This window comes from Ambystoma mexicanum, chromosome 3q (assembly GCF_040938575.1).
Source record: "Ambystoma mexicanum isolate Mex_15411 chromosome 3q, UKY_AmexF1_1, whole genome shotgun sequence".
Taxonomy (NCBI): domain Eukaryota; kingdom Metazoa; phylum Chordata; class Amphibia; order Caudata; family Ambystomatidae; genus Ambystoma; species Ambystoma mexicanum.
This window is the reverse complement of record NC_090926.1, coordinates 674,342,454-674,366,776: the sequence shown is the minus strand read 5'-3', so window position 1 is coordinate 674,366,776 and position 24,323 is coordinate 674,342,454. Positions and strand designations below refer to the sequence as shown.

Here is a 24,323-nt window from a genome sequence, read left to right as displayed (position 1 = left end):
TACACATTGCAACTTCTAAGATATCTATCTTGTCAACACTTGGGTCAATGTCCAGGTTGGAAAAAGGCCAGGGGCCGAAACACGTGTAGCCTAAGGACACACCGATAAATAAAATTACCTCACCTGGCGCAACTTGTTTGGTGGCAACTCTTTTTGTTCTAGTATACATGAGAGTAGTAGGTCTACTCCAAGCCCGCACACAATGCGACAGGTTCTCCGATCATTATATACCCTTGAAAGAAACCATTTGATTCCAAGTAGCAGAGAGATTCACCCAATCTAAACCCACATCAGCTTGAACATATGGTATTTTATATTGTATTTTTATGGTATGATATTTAAGATGTATGAATTTTATATTAACAGTGTGTACGGTTTAATTGTAAATAAAATCATGCTATAATAAATTAAAAAATAATATAGTACTTTATTTGTGTGACCAACCCAATTCACATCAAATTAACTCTTCTGAACAATACCACTGTGGGATGTTTTTACCCATGCATCCAAGCCCTACCATAAAACTGTGCAGTACTGGCATGGAAAACATCATGATGGCCAGACTCCCCAAAGAGTGCATAGGGAAAACATGAAGAATAGGCTGCCACCCATTTTTGCCTATGTTGTGAGCACAGGAGGGCACTGCCTAAAACCACCATTGGGCTACACACACAGTAGCCTGAAACCATTGGGAATGGCAATGCTGATTGCCAAAAAGCAGCTCAGAACTGTGGGGAATTAATTTTCTTAATCCCAAAAATGGTTGCATTACCAGTACTCACCACTATCAGAAAGCCGGCGTTTTAAAACCACCAGACTTTTGTGTAAAACTGAACAAAAGAAACAAAACCAGACCAAGGAAAGACTTGCTAAGAGGTGGATACAATGTAAAACTATATTCTGAAATGACTTGAACCACCAGACTTTTGTGTAAAACTGAACAAAAGAAACAAAACCAGACCAAGGAAAGACTTGCTAAGAGGTGGATACAATGTAAAACTATATTCTGAAATGACTTGAAGGAAGTAATTATTTAATGTATAGGTACAAATTGTCAGTTTGATTTGAATGTAGAAAACTGGGAACAAAAAGTGACATTTAGCTGAAACCTGGCTTAATGAAACTGAATACTGCCTGACAACTACCCCCGACAGGAGTTGAAACTGGATCAACAGCCACTCTTCCCAGGCCTAGCTGCATCCTGCTGCACCTTGCCAAAAGGAGTTGACACCTCTCTGATTAGATTAGGGGTGGAGCACCTGGAAACTCGAAGGGACCGAACAATGCAACTTCCTTTACTCAGGCAAATGTTATATTGGGGGCGTCGTAAAATAGCTTCCTCTTGGGAGAAACTGGGGGGCAGCTGTGCCTCTGTGAACAAGCTGGCTTGGGGGAAGTGGATAAACCAGTTATTCCACCATGTGATGGATAATTCATAGTACGGACTTGTCAGAATTATAGAAGTAATACCATTATTCTTGTGATTTTTCGGTGCACATTTTAAGAGGCGTTAGGACCCTGTGGTGTATTCTGGGGGGTTGCTAGCGGAAAATAGGGTCTCACTCCAAATGTATGCATGTTAAAAATCTGACACTTTATCATCTGTAACCCATATCCCTGGTGCACATTTGTGTAAAATCTGGAAAGGTTTAGAGGTCGTTATCTGGATGAAAAGGGGAGAATTCTGTCATCAGTGGACACAACATCGTACAAAGACAGGGATCGGATGGTTTGGTGCTACAGAAAATATGTTAACTGGACCTATAATATTAGAAAAATGGTACATAGATAAATATGTATTTGGGTCAGAAATATATTTGTGTGCAATCTGACAAGGGGAGGTTCCTCTGACCATAAAACCTACAGCATCACTCTGACTCACATTTCCTTCCCCTAATCAAGGGAGAGACGAGGAATTGGCCAATGATAAGTGAGAGGGGCAGGTTTAGTTATGACCAACACACACACCCACTTTCCAAAACACATAAAAAGAGACTGCTGGGACAGGTAGAGACATTCAATTCCATTTGCTGCAGAGCATGCTGACCGACGACTTCACATCCAGAGATCCAGACTTCAAATCCATCAATCTCCAGAACCTGTAGCAGAAATTAACTCCAGAATGTGTAACAGAGAGGCCTGAATCCACCAGCTGAATCCTCTTCAGCAGGCCTCAAAACTAACCAAACTATTCAACAGCCGGGCGAGCTGTTTGAAGTTTTGCCGAGAATTTTTGCAAGAACCTGTAGCAGTACCCAGAAAGCAGTGTTACATCCAGAATCCAGAGAGGCTAGACCAGCAGAGCAGAGCTGACCCAGATCGCTGTGAGCAGAACCAGTGCCTGATTGACCCACCGAGCAGACAGAACCGCAGCCGGACGTGTTGACCAGATCCGTGACGAGGCCTAGTTCAAATTTATATTGTCAGTACCTAGCAGAACTGTGCAGAACCAATCTCTTAGTTAAAATAATCTAATCCAAACTATGTTAACCTAAGTAGAACTGCCTCCTAGAAATCGTGTCATCTGTCATTTTTAAAGCTGCACAACTGTCACCTGTCAATTCTGCAGCTGCAAGCTGTCACCTGTCATTTTGAGTTTACTTTAAATCCGAAAAACTACCTTTATTTAATCGTCCGTATCTCTGGAACCGTTTGGAACAAAATTTAACTTTCCTCTGAAAGCTTAGAATCTAGGCTTTCCAACCAGCCTAGAACCGACTTCCTACTCCTTATACTTTTTCCGCAATCACGATTTATGCACTTGCGAAATTTACCGCGATTTGCGATTTTGGCTCAATTTCTCCACTTGTCAAAATAGCAGCTCCATTCTTTCTTTTGTTAAAATCTGTTGCAACTTGGTAATAACTCATAGAGCATTGCAGTGAGCCTGAACTAATACCAACACGCATCTCCCACTCACCCTGAATCTCTAGAGGGAATTAAAATCAGTTGGCACATTTTCCCATCCATTGCCATCACATTTAAAAAGCATTTTGGGCCTGTGTTTCAAACTCCTACCGGTTTCCTCTAAGCTTGCTGGGGGGGAACTGAATTTCGTATTGTATTTGTTTGCATTCCTGAGAACTGTGTGCTCCTCTTTCCATCTCCTTCCATTTCTTACATTGCATAGGTGAGGGGGTGAATTGCCAGAGAAAAAGTGATTATCTTATCTTTTGCTAAAATCATATCAAGTATTTCTGTACTGCATTTTGTTCCTCATTGCTTTTCCCTTGAAATCATAAAAGTATTTTTGCTACTTTATCCATCCTATACTAATTGATTGTAAAGAAGTGTGCTAGTGCCAGATTACCCATTGTTGATCAACCTCATATGTCTAAGTGTACTATCAGATATTAATTTATTATAAAGTGTGATATATATATATTGTTTAAATTCTCAAATAAACCTTTTAATTTGCAAAACAAACCTACTTCTTGGCTCAGTGGGGTCAGGGGGATTCTAAGAGGGGGGTGTTATACAAGGGTTGTCATCCAGAGTACTGAACTTGACATAAAAATACATCAATAAGGGTTTTCCTCAGCATCCCAGACTAGGCATTGACTTAGCTGTAGTGTTGATTGAATATCGCTTACACCACTAAATAATGAGCATGTATTGGACAGGCCTTTTTAGTCTAAAATGGGCTTAATTTTAATACATGTTAATAACATTTCCTTTGGTACTTAAAATTGATGAATCTTTTCCATGTAATTGATGCACTCATATAGAACCTTGAGAGCTTGGAATAAGTAGTCTTTACACTTTTCCCAACCTAAATACATGAGTCTGTATTGCAGTTTAATCCCTCCACTTCCCAGTGCTGAATGCTGTCCTCTCTTTTTTGCTATGGGCAATAAAAATTTTGTGAAGTTCTCTGTGGGGATCTTCGTAGCAGCAAGGTGTAAGGGCCTTGGAATGAGCAGTGATTTTCAACCGTCTTACAGCACTTCTGTTACTCCCTGCTCATTCAAACCTGCTGTGTCATACATTTGCCAACTTCTCATGAAATAATTGTTCTTTGTATCTGATGTGTGCACCAGTGTACAAATATAGATGCACATGTGTTAAAACATACAGTTTGATGGACTGTCTTTTGATCTTTTTGCCAATATGTATTCTCTTTCCACTTTTGAGAATTATATTTACTTTTTGGATGACACCTTTCTAAAAGGATTTCTTATATTTTGTAGGGTTGGTTTTTCATGTGCTTTGTATAGTTACTGCTTTGTATAGTTACAAGTCAGCACTATAAAATAACACTATTATTTATGCTCCTGTATTATAACTATAATTGAACTGATAGAGCACCTATGCACTTCTAAGGAGCTTCTTGGTGATTGAAGGAATGTGAAAAAAAGGGTAAAGGTTACATACATAGTAATACAAAATGGTCAGACCAGAAAAACAAAGAACCATGATAAAAGAATCACGGAAGACCAATGGAACCTCCAAGAATAGAGCCCCGCAGAACAATGGAGCTAACATTGTACAAATTATACACAAGCAGCCTATAGGTGAATTGTAGGACTCTGCACGAGACATAAAAAGGAGCATCACACCTTAAAGGCCCCTCAAGAGATCCTAAGGCTGTGAGAACCCACCTGGGGAAAGGTTGACGCTGTTGGAAGCTGCCACTGGATGGAGTCAGATACCCCAGACTGCCGTCAAACCCCATCAGTTTCCCCTGGGGTAGTAGCACCAAATGATGCCTCACAGGAACAAACTCTGTGAAATCCCTCTATTCCAGGCCACAGGCCATGACAATTCATCACTCCAGCACAGTCCACAATTCTCCTCCAGATCCTACAAATCTCTGTCTTTGCACCAACCATGCACCCACTGTCATTGACTTCCCTCTTGGCCTTCAGAGAAGCGGCACAATTCCATAGGGAATCACTTCAAGAACAGATCAGTTGGCTCCAATCACGGGACAGGAAATGGCAGCGGAGAAGGTGAGGGAATCATCCTCTGCCCTCAGCCAGGCAAGCCCAAGCGATGATAAAACACCAAACATTCACAAAGCATAGACTATTATTATTCAGCTTTAGATGCAAAGAGAAGTGGTCAAGTGGCGTGGTGGGGTGCCACCCTCTCGTCATCGAGAAATTACTATTGCTTCTGTAATACAGTGCTTTCTGGGTTAGTAAACATACTAGGGAGTGCTTAGCATGTCAGTGCCACCTAATTCCTTTGGAGACCGATGCCCTGCAGGCCTTAATGTGGACTGCCATCCCACAATGGGGCTATCTGTGCCTCTTTGATGCGTGTGTGTGTGGTGTGTGTGTGTGTGTGTGTGTGTGTGTTTTCACATGTTCATGGGATAGAACAGGGGTGTAGAGACACAAATGGGACAGATTATGGTCACAGTGACTTTGGGAGTGCCCTTCACCACCAAGAGCCACGTTGGGGCAGAAGTTGGACACATATAGACAAATTGTGGAAGAACCTACCAGACTAGGGCAACATCTTGGGACAGAGCACCACATTGGAGCAGAACGTGGGTACAAAGAGCCACATTGGGGCAGAACATATGTACAAAGAGCCACATTGGGGCAAAACGCAGGGCCAAAGCGCCACATTGGGACAGAACCTGGGCTCTGAGTGCAACCTTTGGGAAAACAGTCATGTTGGGGCAGAGCTTGGGCAGAGGGAGGCATACTGGGGCAGAACTTGAACTACATGGGTGCAGAAACGGAACACAGAGAGAAACATTTGGGCGGACCTTGGGCACAGAGAACACCATTGCAGCAGAACTGTAGCACTGAGGACTACATGGGGAAGAATTTGGGTTAGAGCATACAACATGGGGCAGGAGTGTGACAGTGAGTGTTCCATGAAGCATGCCTTAAGCAATGAGCAAGACATGAGGCAAACATGGAGTATGAGATTGATATGGTGCCAGAACGTCTAACAAGCAGCATGATAATGTGTTTCACAGTGGTAATGCTGGCATATATTGTTGAATCAGGCATAGTGATATTTTCGGTCACAACCAGTCTGAAAGTGGGTACGGGGGATGGACAACATTGTAACACATTGTTCAGACAGCCCGCTTGATTTTCTGTGGGCACAGCTAGCATAACAGGATGGGGGCACTGTCATATATTGTTGAGATTGGCTGCATGATTTTCCTCAGGCACAAGCCTTCTACAACAATGTTTTTATTGCACCCACAAAGAGGTAGGCTCCTTGGAAGAAACCCAGACTCCAGGGAAGGTTGATAACTTCCTTTATGGCATTCCACCAGGTAAGTAGCAGAAGCAAGAAAGGTACATGGAATGACAACCATCAAGCATGCCTGCCTCTGGACAGGTTTTACATCAACTGACAATGATTCACATTCATCAACATTCCAATGCTGACAAAAAAGGCATTCTATTCACATGCATAAAATGATGTCACAGTTTTACAATGTGTGATGAAGTGGAGGAATTTGCAACTTATCCCAAAGGGGAAGCACCTCCTTGTGAGGCTAGGTAGGTGAGTCTGCTCTGCAAACAAACTCCCTAGGGGTCAAGGCAAGTCAGACCTCACTGGCAGAGACTCCCCCTTTGGGGACAAGGTCTCCTGTGCCTGTGAGGAACTCCCTGATGTCCTATAGCATATATGGAACCAGCTAATATACAAAATAATAAAGACCAGGAAGAAGAGAAAGTGAAGTTACATTACCAGAAAGAAAGAGGAGTTGTCTCTTTAAATCCAAATTTCCAGGTAACTGGGATGAGTATGTTGAAGAGAGGACACGCAAAACGAGCTGGAAATAGAAAGAGAAAGAAGAGCAGATAAACACAGGAGGCCCACTGTCTGGACTGCACCGGAAGGAGGTGGAATAAAGGTGGAGAGCAATGCCCACGAAATTCAGAACGCCATCGAGTCAGAGTGGGAGATGCTGGCACCCTGGCATGTACAAAGCCAAGACAGCTGGAGCAGAAAGCTTGGTGGTGGCATTACCCATTCAACTACACCAACACCACCTAACGGAGGAATAATTAACAGTCCGGTCAACCGTACATGCATTGAGAAGCCAAAACAGAGGGATAAACCCAGAAGAAGCAGACGACGTGGAACGCAAACCAAGAAGCAACGAGAAGGAAGGAGATGGTCCCAAGTACCTACCGGCATTGGAGACAAACCCCTACAAAGCTGACAGTAACGGGGAGAACAAGGATACCGGGACACCAAAGGGGACTCTTTATAGCATCAGAGAAACTCATCCCATTACCAGTGACGAAACTGGGAAAACCAAGTTCATGAAGTTGAATTGTGCCAATGCGATAAATAGAAGCTTAGAAATCCAGAAGAGAGAAACAGAAAAGAAATGTCATTACCTTGGGAAAAGGACAAAGTAAAACCGTTTTGCCAGACATAAAGAGTTTAAAAGCATCGAGTGAGAAAACTATGAACTGAAAACCAAAGAAGTTCAAAGGAGAAACGTTGTACAGGAAAGTCTATATGAGGAAAATCTGAATGATAAATATCCAGGAAACAAAAGCCCCAAAAGAGAAGGCATTATAAAAGAATATTTAGAATCATGAAACCCAGAAAGAAGGATTTAAACAAGGGGAAAGAAACCCCCATCAAAGAGTAGAGAAAGACTATCAGTCCCATGGGGGAACGACATTCACTGATACAAAGGATAACAGGAGACTATTTGAAAATTGTATAATAACCAGAACTCTAAAAGAAGCGATTGTGTAAAAGCACCGACATCAGGAGAAGGAAGTCATTCTCATGAGCTTAGTTGATTCGACTAGTGGGTGGGTCAGATAGGTTCGTTTTGGACAGCTGACCTATTCCTTTGGACATTGGCTCATGACTGAAGTGCACCTTAGTTAGTAAACTAGGTAGGGAATACCACATATCTATAGGGAAAGATAGGCCTTATTCTTGTTTTTTAATATACAAGGTATAAAATGTCCTTAGATTGTCCGCGCCCTTCTTCTGATCCGCCACAAATGGCAATGATGGCATATATTGTTGACATAATCCTCATGTCTTTTTGGGCACATGGTGATATGTTTTGTATATATAGTTGGGCCAAGTTAGCTGAAAGTGAAAGGTTGGCAGTGCAGGAATAGATCGTTGACACAGACTGCATGGTTTTCTTTTGGTACAGACTGGTATTTCCTGGGCGTGGGAACAAGACAACACTGCCCAACTAAAGCCTTGACACTGGAAGACCACTCCAATAGCTTTGGGTGCAGAATATAAACATATTACCATAACATAGAATGTGTTTAAAGTGTTTTTTAATTGGGCACAGCTGGCGTGAATGGGTGTTGTGTAATGTTCCTGTGTATTTTGTCTACATGCCAACTTTTGTAATATTTCTAGTGTTGCCTGCATAACCAGTTACAACGTCAATGATGTTTTAACCATGTATTCTGTAGTCTGTGCTGTAAAATGCACTGTTTCAACTCATAATTGTAAAGAATACATTTCAGGCATACACCGCCTCTAGGTTGTTTCAGGTTTGCTTGATCATGCCATTTCCAGTACAACCTTTAAACGTACTGTTTCACAAATTCACTGGTCACCACCGCTGGTCAAGCACCTAAATTACAACCTATGCTCAATACTCAGCACATTAACTTACCCAAGGTGTATGGTCCTGGGTACATCATTTAATTTCTGCGAGCCCTGCGATAGAGTCTCTTGTTCCAGTTTTATGAAGCTGATTGACAGCACACACTTGCTCCATTGAAATGCTTTCCATGTTTTCATGATGTCATGCCTGTAACTATTTAATAGTATAACTTTATCCTCTGATGGCAGCTCAGTGTTATGCAATGTGGCGGTGACTCGGGGCTTAAAAGCCTGGCATAGGTTGAAGGATATATGCAAGTCTATGAGGGCCTTTTAGGGCATGGATAGTGAATCTAGCTGTATTTTGTGTCTAGATACTGTTTGGAGCCACTATCTTGCATCTTTTTCTACAGGGATGGTGCCATGGGCCTGTAATTTGGGCCAGGCTGCATTTTGAATCTAACTACTGCTTTCTGACACTGCTTTGCATCTCTTTTGACAGGGATAGTGCTGTAGGCTTGCATTTCAAAGTCTACAGGGACTCTCTGGTATGTATAGCACTCCATCTCAATAGAGCATAGCCGTATCCCGTCCGTGGCACAGCCACTCACTCGCATACATCTGTATCAATTCACTACTCGACTTCATTATGCACATCTCCTCCGCCATTAGAATGCAGCTGAGTCCCACAACATAAATTCAGTCCAGCTGGGCACATAATCAGTCCATTGGACTCGCTTACTCTCATGACAGTCTATCACAGCCCCCATCCACTAGACAGATCCCCATGGGTTGCTATCGGGGACTTAGCCACCCCTCCCTACTCTCGTGCTTGCTAAAATGCACACACACATTCTAAAACTCCTCCTATAATTCTCATACCTCGGACTTCGGTTCCCCAAGGTCTTTCATCCAACAGCACTTTGAGGCCGTACCAATGGCATTGGGTGCTATTATGGGCTTTCAATGTTATACACTGCTCGTTTGCTCATGCTCTTGATTGACACCTATATGGCATAGCACTGAGCTTAGATCCTGACACACTTTCTCCAACCAGTATCTGTTAAAGCTTAATAGTAACGTGATGGGCTCTGTGTCCTTATACTCGCCACATTAAGTAAATATTAATGGGATTTCTGTTGTCATTAGTCCTGATATTCGTATTGTCGATGGATCTGGTTCACAGACCCCTTTGGTCCATAGCATAGCACTATGAACTCAAAAGAAAGGGGGATTTACACCTCTACCGCCAGTTGTAATCGAGCGGTATCACTGCCGGACCAAGTGGCGGTAACAGTAATACAGTTTGGTGGTATTTGGGTTGATTTACCGCCCAGATACCACCAAACTCGTGTTGAGGCCCACGTGTGCCTTACTTAATACTAGATAGACAGTCTCAAATTCTCTTTTACTGGGTGATCTTATTCAGGACCACAAGATTGATGCTTTTACGGAAACCTGTCCAACAATTGCACTGCTTTACATTAGTGCCAGAAATGTGCTCAATACTTTGGGAAGATGGGGAACTTAGGCGGGTAGAAGGCCTTGCAGTTATTTCTAGGAACTACTTTCATGTTGCTTGCAATCCAGCCAATCTGCCCGTTGGGTCTGCAGAACTATTGACTTTACCCGTAACCATTAATAACCACTATTAAGATACTTCTGTGTTACCAGACTCCTGGTACTGACACTTCTTTATTGGCTACTTTTGATCAACTGTTGTTCCGCCTGCGGATTAGGGAGTATGTCATCTTCTGATTTAAGGGGATTTAAATGTTTGGGTTGATGCCCCTTCACGGGCAGCTAGTGTCAGGTTTTAAGATATCATTTCTTGTGGCATACGTTGTTAATTCCATCCGCTGAGCATGACAAAGGGCATAGCCTGCATCTCATTCTGACTCAAAAGGTTCATCTTGGGTATGCTTATTAACACTATCCCTGTACCTTGACCTGAGCATTCGCAATACCTTCAAAGGTGATGGTTGACTCTTATCCGAATCTCATTCAATCTCAATCTCATTGAGGAAAGCCTTCAGATCTAACATACGGCTCTCCCCTATGCTAAAGAGAGCGATTTTGGAACTTCATTTCTTGTACAATATATAATGGCCAGCTCTGGGTTTCTTGATTCGATGCAAACAGCCTAATAGGAAATGTCGAACCTCAACTCAAAATGCAAAAGGTCCCCTTGGTTTAACTCTGATCTTTGGACCATGCAACCGACCTATAAGAGGATTGAAGACAAGTGAATACAATTGGTTAACTTAGTGGACCTGGAGCAGCTGAAACAAGCTCCTGTTTTCTTCAAAAAAGAAGCTCTTTTAACAATCAAGAAATGTTTGCGTCATGACAGAATTACCTCAGCTATTAATTGCCTCAAACTGGTTTTTCAGGTTCCCCGAGATGTTTTTGCTCTATTTTGTAGCATGGGAGCCTTTGTTCCTAGAGCCAAAGCCTTCGAGTGCCTGAATGCCTTTTTTGTGAATAGAATGAATTCGTTGCATGTAGAAATCCAAAGAAGTTGCTCAGGTCTTGGCCCCTCTATTGATAGTAGATCTCCCTGTCGCCCCCACCGCCTTTTGTTTTTTCTGAAGCCACTCCAGTGGAGATTCCGCCCCTTTTCACTAACACAAGGACCACCAATAATGTGGTGGGTAATTTCCCAGCGTTAGTAAGTAAAGAACATGCTGATGCCCGAGTGCTGCGGGCGTCCAACTATATCCATCTCTCTTTTTATTCTGGCTGTCTTCCCTTGGAAATAAAATGATCAGTCCTTACTTCCCCTTCGAAAATAATCAGGATTGGACCCCAGTGCCTTCAGTAACTTGAGCCTTTTTGCAAGGCGTCCCTCGGTATCTACAATTCTTGAAAATATAGTTGTCAAACTATTTCTGAGACATCTAGGTCAGGTTAGACTCTTGGATCCATTCTAGTTCGGATTTCCATCCTTATCCTGGACCAGAGACTGTTTCACTATCCGGTTGAGGTGATATTTGATCATAAGCACCCTTCTCATATATGTTATGTTATGTTGTGGGTTCTTATACTGTTGCCACCTGCGTGGTCTCTTGGCACTCTATATATTTGGACCTATCGGTGGCATCTGATGCCGTGAATCAAGATGTACATTTGGTATGATTATGGCAGTGAAATGAAGTTAATGGCTTGACCATGGGGTGGTTCAGTTCATTCCTGGCTGACCGTATGCAAAGCATTCAGCTGAGCCCATACCGATCCCCTTTTCTCCTGCTAAACGGACGAGCAACGCAATGGTACCTGCTCTCCCTTCTTCTTTATAACATTTATCTGCTCCCGCTTTTAAAAATATTGGACAAGCTAGGTCTGCAATATTTTTCATATGCAGATGACACTCAGATCTTGGCGGGAGCTGCTGGACCATTTGAACATTCTGCAGTGCTGTCTGAAACCTGGATCAAGTAGCAGATGGCCTTGAACTTAAATCCTCAAAAACTGAGATCATGCTACGGGGCCCTTGTCACTGATTGCTTAATCCCAGGTTAGATCTCCAGGTTTCTTACTCTCGGAAAATTAGAGTCCTTTGGGAAGCCAACCTGAGTCTCATGACTCAGATTAGTGCAGTGGTCAGTCCCTAATTTTGTACAATTCGCCAACTGAATCTGACCCTTACATTTGTCTATAGGGAAATGTACCACACTATAAAAGGGACTCTCTTTAATTCCAGACTGGATTATACCAATGCCATCTATGTCGGATTAAATTCAGGTCTAGTTTCAGATCTACGTTAATGAAAAAAAACAATAAGGCAGAAAACACTGATTTTTTTATAATCGAATTTTGAAAAAGATTTTTCTTTTTCTTTGCACTTTTTTTCCTAATTTTAATGCAGGGGGAGACGCCCTGGAGGACCCCTTCCACCACATCCCCCACCTTACTTCATTCCCTAGCCTAACCCCCATCTATTCGTTTCGAAAGAATTTGCAAAAAGTCCGAAAAATTCAATAAAAACAATGTGGTGTTTTCAGCCTCATTATTTTTGCATTTTTCTCTGTTGAGGCGAGATCCTGTTTTCTTGCCTACAGACCATTGAAAATGCTGCAGTTCTATTGATCTATTGTCTCAACAGATTTGACTCTATTTCTTTAAGGTCAGGTACTTCATTGCCCCCTCCCCATCCCATTGGTAAGCGCATTGTGTTTACAATCTGCTGTCTGATCATTAAGGTCCCAACTCTGCTCTTGCCCCATGGACCAACCTTTATGCACAGCAGCATTACATATCCATGTTATTCAATTATTCAAACGTAGGACAATAGGTGGCAGGGACTTCATGGTATAGGGCTCTTGAATATGACATTCTCAACCTGTTCAACTTCGTCAGTTACCTAGTCTGCACTTAAGGCACATCTCTCAATGTAAGCCTGGCACAATCTTTCTTTTACACACCAAGCAGTGCACCTAGAGGCAATTAGATTTGCTGGCATGCCAATGTCATCATCATGTTGCAAATACCAACATTTGATCAAATCAATGTCATGTTTCCTTATCTGACAGAATTGGGAGTCCCTTGAAGAGATTCAGTTCAGAGTGATTGCTATTATGATTGATTTAAAAGTGCAGCTCAATATATCATAATTCTGACTGTTCAAATGTTGCACACCACAGAATCAGTGGTCTCTTGTCTCAGTCATGATAACCACACTTAAAAACCATGGCTATCTTCTGAGTGGAAACAGAAAACAAATATATCTTTGAATGTGCAGGGGAACGCTAATTTTAAATACATGAATACTTTCCAATGCCACATATGTGCTAATTTGCTGTGTCCTTGCGTTCTCCTCAGTGACACCTAGTTTTGCATGTTTCCACTTCTGCCCACCCCTACTTAAACGGAATTATGGGTTAATGGGAGGCAGGAGGTGGGGATACTGCCCACCGATGAGGCCACAATGTGGTTAATGTTTGGATGGAAGCCCCAAGGTGGACCTATGAATTGTGGATGGGAATGTGGGGTTAAATGACAGCCTTGCATGACATGAACTGAAAGGCCAAGTAGACCTCTGCTGCAAGAAACATTCCATCGAATGGCCAGGAACACTAAAGAAAAATGACAGGCCTAAAGAAAAATATAATACAGTAAAAGGGCCTGGTGAATGAACATATGTGTCTTGCTGAAGATGACACAGGGAATAGTGGATTAAGGAAACTGTGTGTCTTTCTGCAGTTGAAATCCAGAGAATGGTGAAAAAATATGAGTGCAGATTGGAAAGGCAAATCACATTGTTGGCTGAGATAAATGCAGCATTTTCACTGAAACTGCCACACATTGAAATGCTGTGCACACTGGGAAATAAGGAAAACTGGGCCTCGCGTGTGAGAGCTAAAACATGTAACATTTTAATTTAAAGTGAAATAAGGCCCACCTTCCAAATACAGAAGCCCCTCATGAAAGTTTACAACATTAATAAAAATGGAATGTGCGCAAATCAAGACATTGGGCCTCATTCCGAGTATGGAGGTAATCATGGCGCTATTTGTGCCATGACTACCTCCAATACCGGTACCAAGTCTGCCCTGGTTCAATGGGGAATTACCGGTCTAGTCCGACCTTTGCGGGACCGGTAAGTCCCCATTGAAAAAGCCATTCCCCATTTCCATTAGAGCCCCATAGGGCTCAATAGGAAGGTGCTAATAACGGTACCGCAAATTGCGGTACCGTTATTAGCTCTAAAGTCCCATAACGGGTCCCGTCCAAGGGACCCGCTAAGGGAACTCAGAATAGGGCACAAATGGATTACCGGCAACGGTGTCCTTACCGGTGCCAGGCATCCCTTTGCGCCCAACCCGTAATGAGGCCCATTGAAATTAAAATGGCTTGCAATATGCGTTTTGCAGTTTCAAAGTAAGAAATTAGAAAAATGTTACCCTGATAAAATAAAAATATCAGGGCAAAAGAAAGGTGTGTGTTTACAAGATGCAATGTATTAAAATATAGATTATGCTTCAGATGCAAAATACCGGCAACAATTTAAAAGAAAAGGCCACTTTATTTCTTTCGGTCAGATGTAAATTCCAATTAGGCCTGAGATAGACCCTGCTGCTTGTTGGGCAGATGTTCAAAGGCATGCCTTGCTACCTATCTGGAAGGAAAATCTCTGTCTAGCTAATGTACATTACAAGTATTTACGACAGGGCCTGATCAACACAGACACAGCCCTGAATGGGAAAAAATATAAGACAATAGAAGGTTTAAGATCAAAATGGTGGTCAACTTCAGATAACAGGACCAAGTGCCAGATGTCAGTATGGCCTAATGGCATTACAGGGCAGAGGCGAACAGTTTACAGCCTGATAAGGATCTCCTCAACCCATCAACTTTTAAGAACAAAGAGACTAATGGCTTTTACTCCAGCCTTAGAAAAACACAGTCTAGGAGGTTCTGGTCACATGCTTGCAAAGAAATGAGAGCTGTCATGTGAAACTAAATATTATATATGTTAATGATGTGGACGTAGACTTACACTGTACATGTGATTTTATTCAGCAATTGATGGACGGTTATGGTAACAGAATTGTGGAAGATGCCATTTTAGGGATAATTTTAAGACAATTTTGTTGAAATAAAGGTTATTCACATGCAACTTATGGAATTGCAATAGCAAGCTAAAATGTGTGAATGGATGCCCTGAAAATGTCCAGAATTTAAGAATAAGTGAGCTGATGGAGAGTAGAATTAGGTATCTGTAGGTCAAATTGCATGTTCAAAACTATTATACTATTGGTGTAAATGGTGAAAACTTGCCATATGCCAGGGCAATAAGGTGCAAAAACAAAAGTAATCTTCACTGATCCGTTTTGAGGAGAGGAATGTTAATAAATGTATATCATGGCATTTATTGATAAATTACAAATGTTATCTACTTTCTGGCTGAAATGTACATAGAAACAAAATTTGAATTTCAAATGGGAGTTGCGATATTTCTGTTCTAGACTCGGAGTCAATCCTTAGACAGGGGCTGGGCTTGGGGGTTCGAGAGAAATGTGAAGGACCAATAAAAGGTGCGAGAATTCTTGCAGGGCATTACCGAATATTAAAATCTTGCTTGTGTCTTCACTGGTATATAAGGTGGATGCACTATGAGAGGGGTGAGAGCTGCAAAAAGGTGACCAAGAGACAGCTGCTAAAAATCACCAAAGGAGCTCTACTAACATTTCATCTGGGGAAAATATAGGAAGAGTGCTGGGAAAACTAGAAAGCAGAAGCTGGGATTCTTCACTGAAGCCAGAGGGGGAGAAGTGCTGTGGGATCCAGTTGACTGAAGTGCTGGATAGAATCCTGTTTTTCCCTACAAGCAAAACTCTGCTCACTCCCTTAGTGCCAAACCCAGAGGTTTCCATAAGTAAGTAGATTGTTCAACAAAAGGTAAGTGTGGGGATTATTTAATTAGCCCATTCTCTTTCATTGGTGGATTCTTGTCCATTAGTGTGAGGGGGCAAACTGGGTAGATCCTTAGAATATTTGGCTGAATATTAATGTCATTAATTCCCCTTTAGCAAAACAACCTGGGTGATTTTTGTTAACATTCGAAATTAGCAAAGCTCATTCCCAGTGTACGCTAAAAACTATAGCCTGTAATGTAATTGAGTAATCCTATTTTTCCTGTTGACCCCGACTTCTTTAAGGAAGAGGGGTGGCCTTGTCCCTAAACGAAAATCCCTAAACTGTCTACAACTTCCCCAACATGTGCCTTTAAGTGAGGGGGGTCTGAAAAACAAACTTCTAAACTGTCCCCAATTCCTAGACCTGGCATTTGAATAGAAGGGTGCTGCATGTAATTGATGCTTGGGTCTTTGGGTCTGAGGAGAGAAGTGCTTTGCAAAGATGAGACTTCATGTATCCAACACTGAACATGTGATGTATGTCTCGCTTTAAAATCACCCTGAGTTTATTTCGAAGCAAAGTTTTGGGTGAAATATTAATTGCCAATTGCATTTGTACAAATCTGTAAACCAAACTGCTAGCCTTTTAAGCATGCAGGACAATAGTAATTGCACAGCACTGCACATGTAAATAGATGTTGTTCATTGACCAGTGTTGATTATTCATTGAATTGAAATCTGCATAAAGTATTGGGATTTGTGCTCTCCATACCTACTTGTGTGATTTATTTATGTAAAAAGAAGTTTAATTGTGAGCCACAGAGAACGTGGTGTGTGTGTAGTTTTAATGCAATCTCCATTACATTTAATTTAAATAAATATAAACATCTTTTCTGTACACCATCCGGGTTCTTGGTTCATTGGTGGCACAGGTGGGGGATGGGGGGGTCCAAGTGGCTTGACATGAGTCTGAAATAGGGCTCAACTAAGAATCCATTAAACAGTTTTTTGTGTGACACCTTGATGGGGAGGGAAGGAACTCATTGTGTTGAGTGTGGCCTCTCAATAAACCGTTACAGGAAACCCATGGGTATCATGGGATAAGTCTTGTTCCCCAAACGAAATGTATTGGGGTGATCCAGGGATGCCTGGGCAGCCCCGTGGAAGTGCACAAGACAAACGCAAATGTCTCTTGGAATCTGAAAAATGTGTTATTCCCCTACACATTGATGCTCACTTTATTAAGCATAGAGGGATAACAATCTAATCTTCTCTGGATTCTGTTAGCAGCAGATCCCCTGCTAAGCACACTGAGATCCTAATAGTTAGATTTATAGGGCCATATGCCGAGAACACACCTGAGTGTAAGTGCAACTCAGTGGCCGGCCATGCAGAGCATATAACAGAGCAGTGTGTGAACGTTTAATTGCTAAACCTCTGTTGGCAATGTGGCAATCTTTAGGCTCATCTTGTAATGCATTTGTACACATTTTACTGAAATCCTTTGATGTGATTCCACTTCTTGAAAAACACTTCCAATGATGCCCTCAGATGTCAAAGAATATGCTGACACTTCGTGTGATGTCATTGATGTCCCTTTTGGTGAGGTCTCCACAGATGCAAATAAAGGGTCCTTGCAGGTCTTTTGCAACCCAGAGCCTCACAAATCCTAGGATTGGCACTGAAATGAGCATCTCGAGTCCAAAAAGGAAAAAATAAAATATGAAGTATTTATAATCCCTCAAATCTTCCTTCCACTTAAATAAGTCAGACACCTCAAAAATGATCTGCCCATGCATGCTACAATTGTAACCGCTGGCACTCAGGTGCACTGCTAACCACTGGTTTGAAGGGGCTGATCCCCTCCCCATCCCAAATGTTGACAAACATGTGGTAAAATTATAAACTAGCCCTTGGCAGAGCTTTACAAGTCGGCCAAAGCACGCACTTGGAGCATCTCTTGGGCTGGAAACAATGACCATGACTTTTCAGACAGTTGCTATATTTTAAGCAGTATTTTTGTTATATGGGGATCTGACATTCAATTTAATCAATGATGAATGAAATGCTGAAGAGACATTGGGCCTCATTACAAGTATGGAGGTAGCCATGCCGCTTTTAGCGGCACCCATACCGGGTACCGGGTCCGAGTACTTTGAATGGGGAAATACCGGGCCATTCTGACCTTGGGGGGCCCAGTATTTCCCCATTCAAGGAACCCGGACCCGGTACATCCCCATTCCCATTTGAGCCCCATAGGGCTCACTGGGAATGGGGAGGATGCTAGCAACGGGCCTGTTAATGACGGGCCCGTTGTTAGCAGCCTGGTCTGCTCGCGGGACCCGCTAAGGACGCCTGGTTTTACCAGACGTCCTTAGCGGGACCCGCAAGCAGACCTCGTAATGAGGAGGTAGGGAGTTAACAGCGCCAGAAGCTCTACCGGCGCCGTTAACCCCCTACTGCCTGGGTCGTAATGAGGCCCATTGTTTTCCGAACAGTTGCTGGTTCCATTAATTGTTAATGTTTGGAAAATAGCATGCATTACAAGTGCACATAGCCCTTCCAAATCCCCCGGTTGGATTTCAATCTGTGCCTCAATCACGCCCAGCTAAAATTCTATTTTCTCTATATGGTTTTTAAAGACCTTCATAATCTGGCTTAATCTTATCTTTCCTCTTTGGCCTCATTTTATGGTCCTTCTCGATCACTTCGACCTCAGTCTCTTTTCTTACTAGTTGTTCCTCATCCTCCGTGTGCTCCATCCTGCTTTTGTTCTGTTTCCCTTCTCGCTCCTTTACACTGGAACGCACTTCCTCTTTCTCTTTGCTCCTTATCCACCTATTTGCTTTTTTCATACTGCCCTCAAATCCCATTGTATGCAGTGATTATATGATATTGTCACAAAGTTATTGTACTTTGATGTGGCATGTTTAGCACTTTGGCAGAAAGCACTTTATAAATAAAAATACATATACAAGAAAAGTGAGCTACAGTGCTGTGTCAAACAATGACAAAAAGCAGGTGACTCTAGCACACATGTTTCACATGTTTTTTAGACTGTGTCTGTTTATCTTAAAAGTGCAATAGCCAATCTCAAGCTGCCCCGTAACAAATGTGAAATAATAAGCCGTCCTGGCTTTAGGCTCTTTTCATAAGATATTCTGGTACTTATATTTCTGCAATTATTAGGTGGAAAAAAATCAATGTTTCAAATATGCAAAATGGCATGTGCTAAAAAAACGATGCTGTAGAAATCAATTTTATCTGAGTAGAAATTACCAAATTAATGTAACTGAAAATGGCAGGTAAAGAGGTATTGTTGTATAGTGCATAATAGGTGGGGTGTGGGTTAAGGGTATAGGTTAGGGTAGGGAGGGGAGAGGGGGGCCTTTGGGGGTCATCCCCTGCATTATAAAAAAAAAAGTAGAAAAAGTAAAAAGTTAGTTTCGTTTTTCTACTTCTCCATTAGGTAAAATATTTTTGAATAAATCACGGACATCAGTAAAAAACATCTGTGACTGCAGGACAAAACTTGCAATCTTCTTCTCAACCTGTTTCAATTACTGTCACCCGTCACTGGTGATGTCAGGTGAGAAAGGTGGACAGCAGGTTTATTGCCAGTATTACCATGGAAGTCTGTAAAATAGCTCAGTGAGTTTAGGGCTTGCTGCTGCGATCTGTGCGTGATCTGACGTTCAAAGGTTCGAATCCCGGCACGGACAACTCACCCTTTCATGCTTCTGAGGTCGATGAGTACCAACTATGGTTGGATGATATTGTATGTAAATATGTGCTCTGTAAAGCGCTTTGGCAAAAGCGCTATATAAAATAACACATCATTATTAGCCTTTGGGGCCTTTAGGGCCTTTAGGGTTTTTGTACTGAGGAGTCAAGATATGCTACTTCACGTGCAGATTACTGCTGTGCTGCACAACAGGGACCATTTACTTACGACACTGAAGTCGGTTCATCCCTCAGGATCAGGTTCACAATCATGTAGATCTCCAGAGATCACTGTAGCTGTGTGGACATCCGTGTGTGACATACAAGTGCAGGTTTGGATCAAAGCAGAGCTGTCCCTTTCTTTCATCCTACCTCAGATGATAAAATGGGTACGAGTGAGTGGGTCACTTGTAACATCTGTCATTTACAATGCAGCAAAACTGCAGGCTCGAGCAGTATGCAGGAAAGAGGTTTTATTGTTGAAGTGAATTGCGTCATATGAAGGTTTTCCTGGTATACGATGGATGCAAACTGGAATGAAAGATTGAACGTGGGCCATCGGAGGGTGCTCCTGGTATCCACAGTGTGTTATTGATCCCGGTTTATTAATGTGTCCCGGCATATATGGTGGTACAAAGGATTCTGGGGCAGCAGTAAACGAGAGTACTTAATAACAAAGTAAAGTGGCATTGGGTGATCACTGGGAACGCCCTTTGAAGTTATCCTCCCAACCCCCACACCCATTGGTGGACTGGCCTACAGGGAACTCTGCAGATTGTCCGGTGGGCCTGTGCACCGTGGGCCTCTTCTGTGTGGGCACCCCTGTTTTCTGATCCTCTTACCCTCTCTCTCCGATGCACCCTACAACCTTCCCTCCATCTCGCCCGGATTCCCCACATCCCTTTGTTGAGCGTCACTATTTTTAATCCCTGGATAGTAGCAAATATTCTTTCAGATTCACTACATGTATCAATTGTTTCAAAATAGTCCCCTTGAGAGAACCCCTAAACCCTTTCACAGTTTAAGTAGACGCAAGCTTTTTTTTAAACATAGACCATATCAGAGCAGAAAAGCAAAGCCACACTCCCACATGAAACGTGCTTTTGAAAGCGAGAGGGAATGCCATGCAAAAGCTGGCAAAGTGGGCGCACCTTTGTGGCTAAAAAGTGGCAAATTGCTGCACGCTGAGCAGATTCGAATTCCCGCCCTCCTTTCGTGAGTTCCGCAGGCGCGTTCTATTAGGAGAGGGAAAACATGTCTAGCGGGCCTCAAAGGGCAGCTATTGCAAAATCACGGCCCTCCGAAAACAATAAACAAAACCACGCGCTTGGCCACGCTCCAGGAGAGCACGGAAAATCACAAACGGCTGCCCGCCTCCACCTGCCCCCCCCTCCTCGCGCCATCGCTAGCCCCCGGGCTTGTGTGCTTGGAACAAAAATGCACCCGGCACAGATGAGAAACGATGGCCAGGTCCTCAGCGCCAATGTGTCCAAACGCTGCGTACGATTGCGATAGCAATTCCGATCAAAATGGCACCGCGCCATAATTCCCCACCTAGCAATACGCACGGGAACAGCATTCTGCAACAGTGCTGGGTTATCATAGGGCCCAAGGAATTCGGGGACACCCGAATGAAGCAGCAGCATTTCCTTTCTTCGGGGACGGGGGTGAGAATGCTCAGGTGTGTGGTGTTGTGGTGGCCTAATCTGTCGGTACAAACGCGGCCTTCCCTGTAGAACGTAGCAACACAGCTCGCTCAACTTGAAGGTATTCGGCCCTGTCAAAACCACGCAACTGGCCCCAGCCACACACACCTCTGCCCGTGGCCAGTTGTGGCGGCCCCTTTCCCCTGACTCTCCACTGGGAAATGGCTCTGCCCCCGCCCTCTGCGCAAGTTCCCTCCGCGGTTTGTGTTCTGCACAGCTGGGGCGCACGCATCAGCTTCCTTCCAGCCCGACGCATCTCCGCCGAAGCAAGGACATTTTCCCTGCGCCATCGAAATAAACCCTCAGTCCGCCGCGAAATGAAAGGAGGCTTGGGCAGATCGCACCGGATTGCCGCACAGCCACTTCACACAGTGCGGTTGCGACTTTTACACTTCCTCCTGCCATTCCCAAATGACATAATCATAGGTTTGCACAAGCAGAAGTTCTTTCAAAGCATGTACTTCACACAGACCCTTGCACACCCCTGACTATGTTCCATAATTCAATGTGACATCATTAAAGTGGGCTATGACTTTCAACAAATGGGATGCCAAAAAAAAAACACCACAACTTTACCTGCTCACTAAAATAATAATGCAATACCTGGTTTCTGTACACATGAACTACACCATTCAGTATCCAGCCTTAAGATGCGTTATCACGTCAGCAGAACCACTCGATGCCATTATAGGACCATAATGCAGGGCTGCCTGTTTTATTGTGGCATATCTGTCATTGTTGTCCCTTCGGATGTCGTGGCCTAAACGTGAGATGCGCCAGTAAACAGCGTAATAGCATATTCTTTGGCATCTTCCAGAATCATACTTCACAGGTTCTGATCTGCACTACGTCACCGCGTTCTTCAGGCGTCAGGGCCCAACACAGGATGTGGTTGGGGTAAACTGGGTATTATCCCCTTAAAAAGTTCCTGGGTGTCAAGAAACTCCCCGGAGAAGCTGGACCTCAGAAACACACCAACGTCACCTCCACTGGAAAGGCACACAAATACATGTAACCCAATGCACAATAAGGCACCGGTAGGCAGTATAATATGGCATTCATTCTCACAGAGGAGGGACTTCCTGACCAATCAGTTCTACTCTCTATCACTCTTATGACGACAGGTGTCGGCGTGGTGGGCGGGTGGGGGTGTGGGTGGGACAAGTGCCTTTGTAGACTTAAACACACGTTTCTTCACGTATATAGTTATACAGCTGTGTAATTTAATATGACTATGGACATTATCTGTAGGTGTGAGTCCATGCATGCACATATATTTAAACTATATGTCAAGATAACTTGTCTTTCACGTAACCAGCGCCCAGATGCCTGTTGGGCTAGTGTGCGCTTTATACATTTAAATAATAAATACATAAATCTATCAAATAACAAGGAAAACGGTGCACCTGAAATTATACTGTACTCATGAATGGGGCATGTTGCCCCGCCCCTCACTGGCTAGTAAATAGATGAGCCCTGCTGACACATGTATTATTAATGGCAAGCTGTTTTGAGAGGGGAGAAAGGGACAGGGCTGGTCAGATGCATCCACACAGAATGAAATGGACATGTTTTGCATTATCAAAACAACCCAAGGCGCTTCGGCTCTGAAAACATGTCCCACTTGATGAAGGCGTCAGGATAACAGAGGTGCCTTCAGCTCCAAATGCTGTCGCCCTTCGGCGAACACCAGCTTCTAACTGCAATGTTACTGTGCATGTGGGCACTCGGCTTTCCTCAGCTTCCGAAACCAATGTGCCCCCTTCCAGTGTAAAGTATGACTTGGTGGTATATGTTGCACCATACATTGCCCTGTGCAGTAATGGCATCTTAGAGCTATGTAACCTCGCTGGGTATGTGCCCCTCTTGCAAGCCCCCCGCACGCATCCCTCATATACGCACGCTCGCTCGCATCGGATCATCGCACCATCACTAAAGAAAAACCACCAATATGTCAGTGCAGAAGCCAATACACGCCCACAATAAAGGCCCTCATGTTTCCCACTGTGAGCCCCTCCCCCTCCCACCTAGTCTCTATTCCTAGAGATGCCCGCCCGTGTGTATGAAATAATCCACGAATTTCCATATTTTGATTTAAACACATTACTGAACCTAAACTCTCGCATAAAAAAAAATACTCCCCGACAATGTAGCGTGCCACATCCGAAATTGCGATGTTTAAACCCAGAAAATACATAGTACGGCCACCTTACCTGCCCACTGTCTGGTTGGCCAGCTGCCTCATCCGATTAAACTGCTTCTTCATTTTCTGCCGCCCAGTCCTCAGTTAAATAAAATAAAAATAAAAATGTGTGTGTGTAAATGTATATATCCCCCTTCCTCCGCAGCAATTACATGCCTCCTGCAGGAGAGCCGGGGCTTCTGCACAGCAGTACCTCACAGGCTGGTTGCAAGTGGCTGCTGGCAGCACCCATCCTTTCCAATGGTTTTACAAAAAATATATGCTACAAGCAACATTGATACTACGGGGAAGGGGTGCGCTCGGGGGCCCGGGATCCTTTGCTCTATTGCATTGTGGTGCAGGGGAAAGGGTGACGGTCCCCGCTGCGGCTCCCCAGGCTCACTCCCCCTTCGTTGGATCTGCTGTTTCCCTGCTGCTGCTGCCCGCACCCTCCCCAGCGCCAAGCTTCTCCCAGGCTGTCTGGAAATTCCTTGATGCGCCTGCGCGAATGAGGCCACCGAGTAGACCGGGAGTTGTAGTTCTCTTTCCTGGCTGCTGTCATTGAGTAAAGGTTGAGCTGCTGACGGATTCAGCTCAGGGCCCGCGGGCGAGTGTTGAGGGGGTGCAGCCAGTGAGTGATATTTCCTTACAATGCTCATTTTAGGATACATGCTAAAATGCATATCCTGAAAATCTGGCTTATTGGTTTCACGTTGCAGATGCTGTATTTTCCACTTTCCTTCCCGAAAGAAAGCCCTTCTTGCCTGCCTTACAACTGTTTTGCAGAGGATACATACACATGTGTAAACCCTGAGTCCTACGACAGAG

General features: G+C 43.5%; 1 protein-coding gene across 6 annotated transcripts in view; it reads right to left on the bottom strand.

Moving 5' to 3' along the window:
• The window catches only part of ARHGAP44 (Rho GTPase activating protein 44), an 819,716-nt gene extending 795,756 nt beyond the window's left edge, over nt 1–23,960 (bottom strand). For all 6 annotated transcript variants that reach the window (XM_069654562.1, XM_069654566.1, XM_069654567.1 and 3 more), the window contains exon 1: nt 23,527–23,960. In XM_069654562.1, the coding sequence (XP_069510663.1) occupies nt 23,527–23,579 (53 nt within the window). In that variant the 5' untranslated portion in view covers nt 23,580–23,960. The remainder of the gene's footprint in view (nt 1–23,526) is intronic.
• Nucleotides 23,961–24,323: the final 363 nt, after the last annotated feature.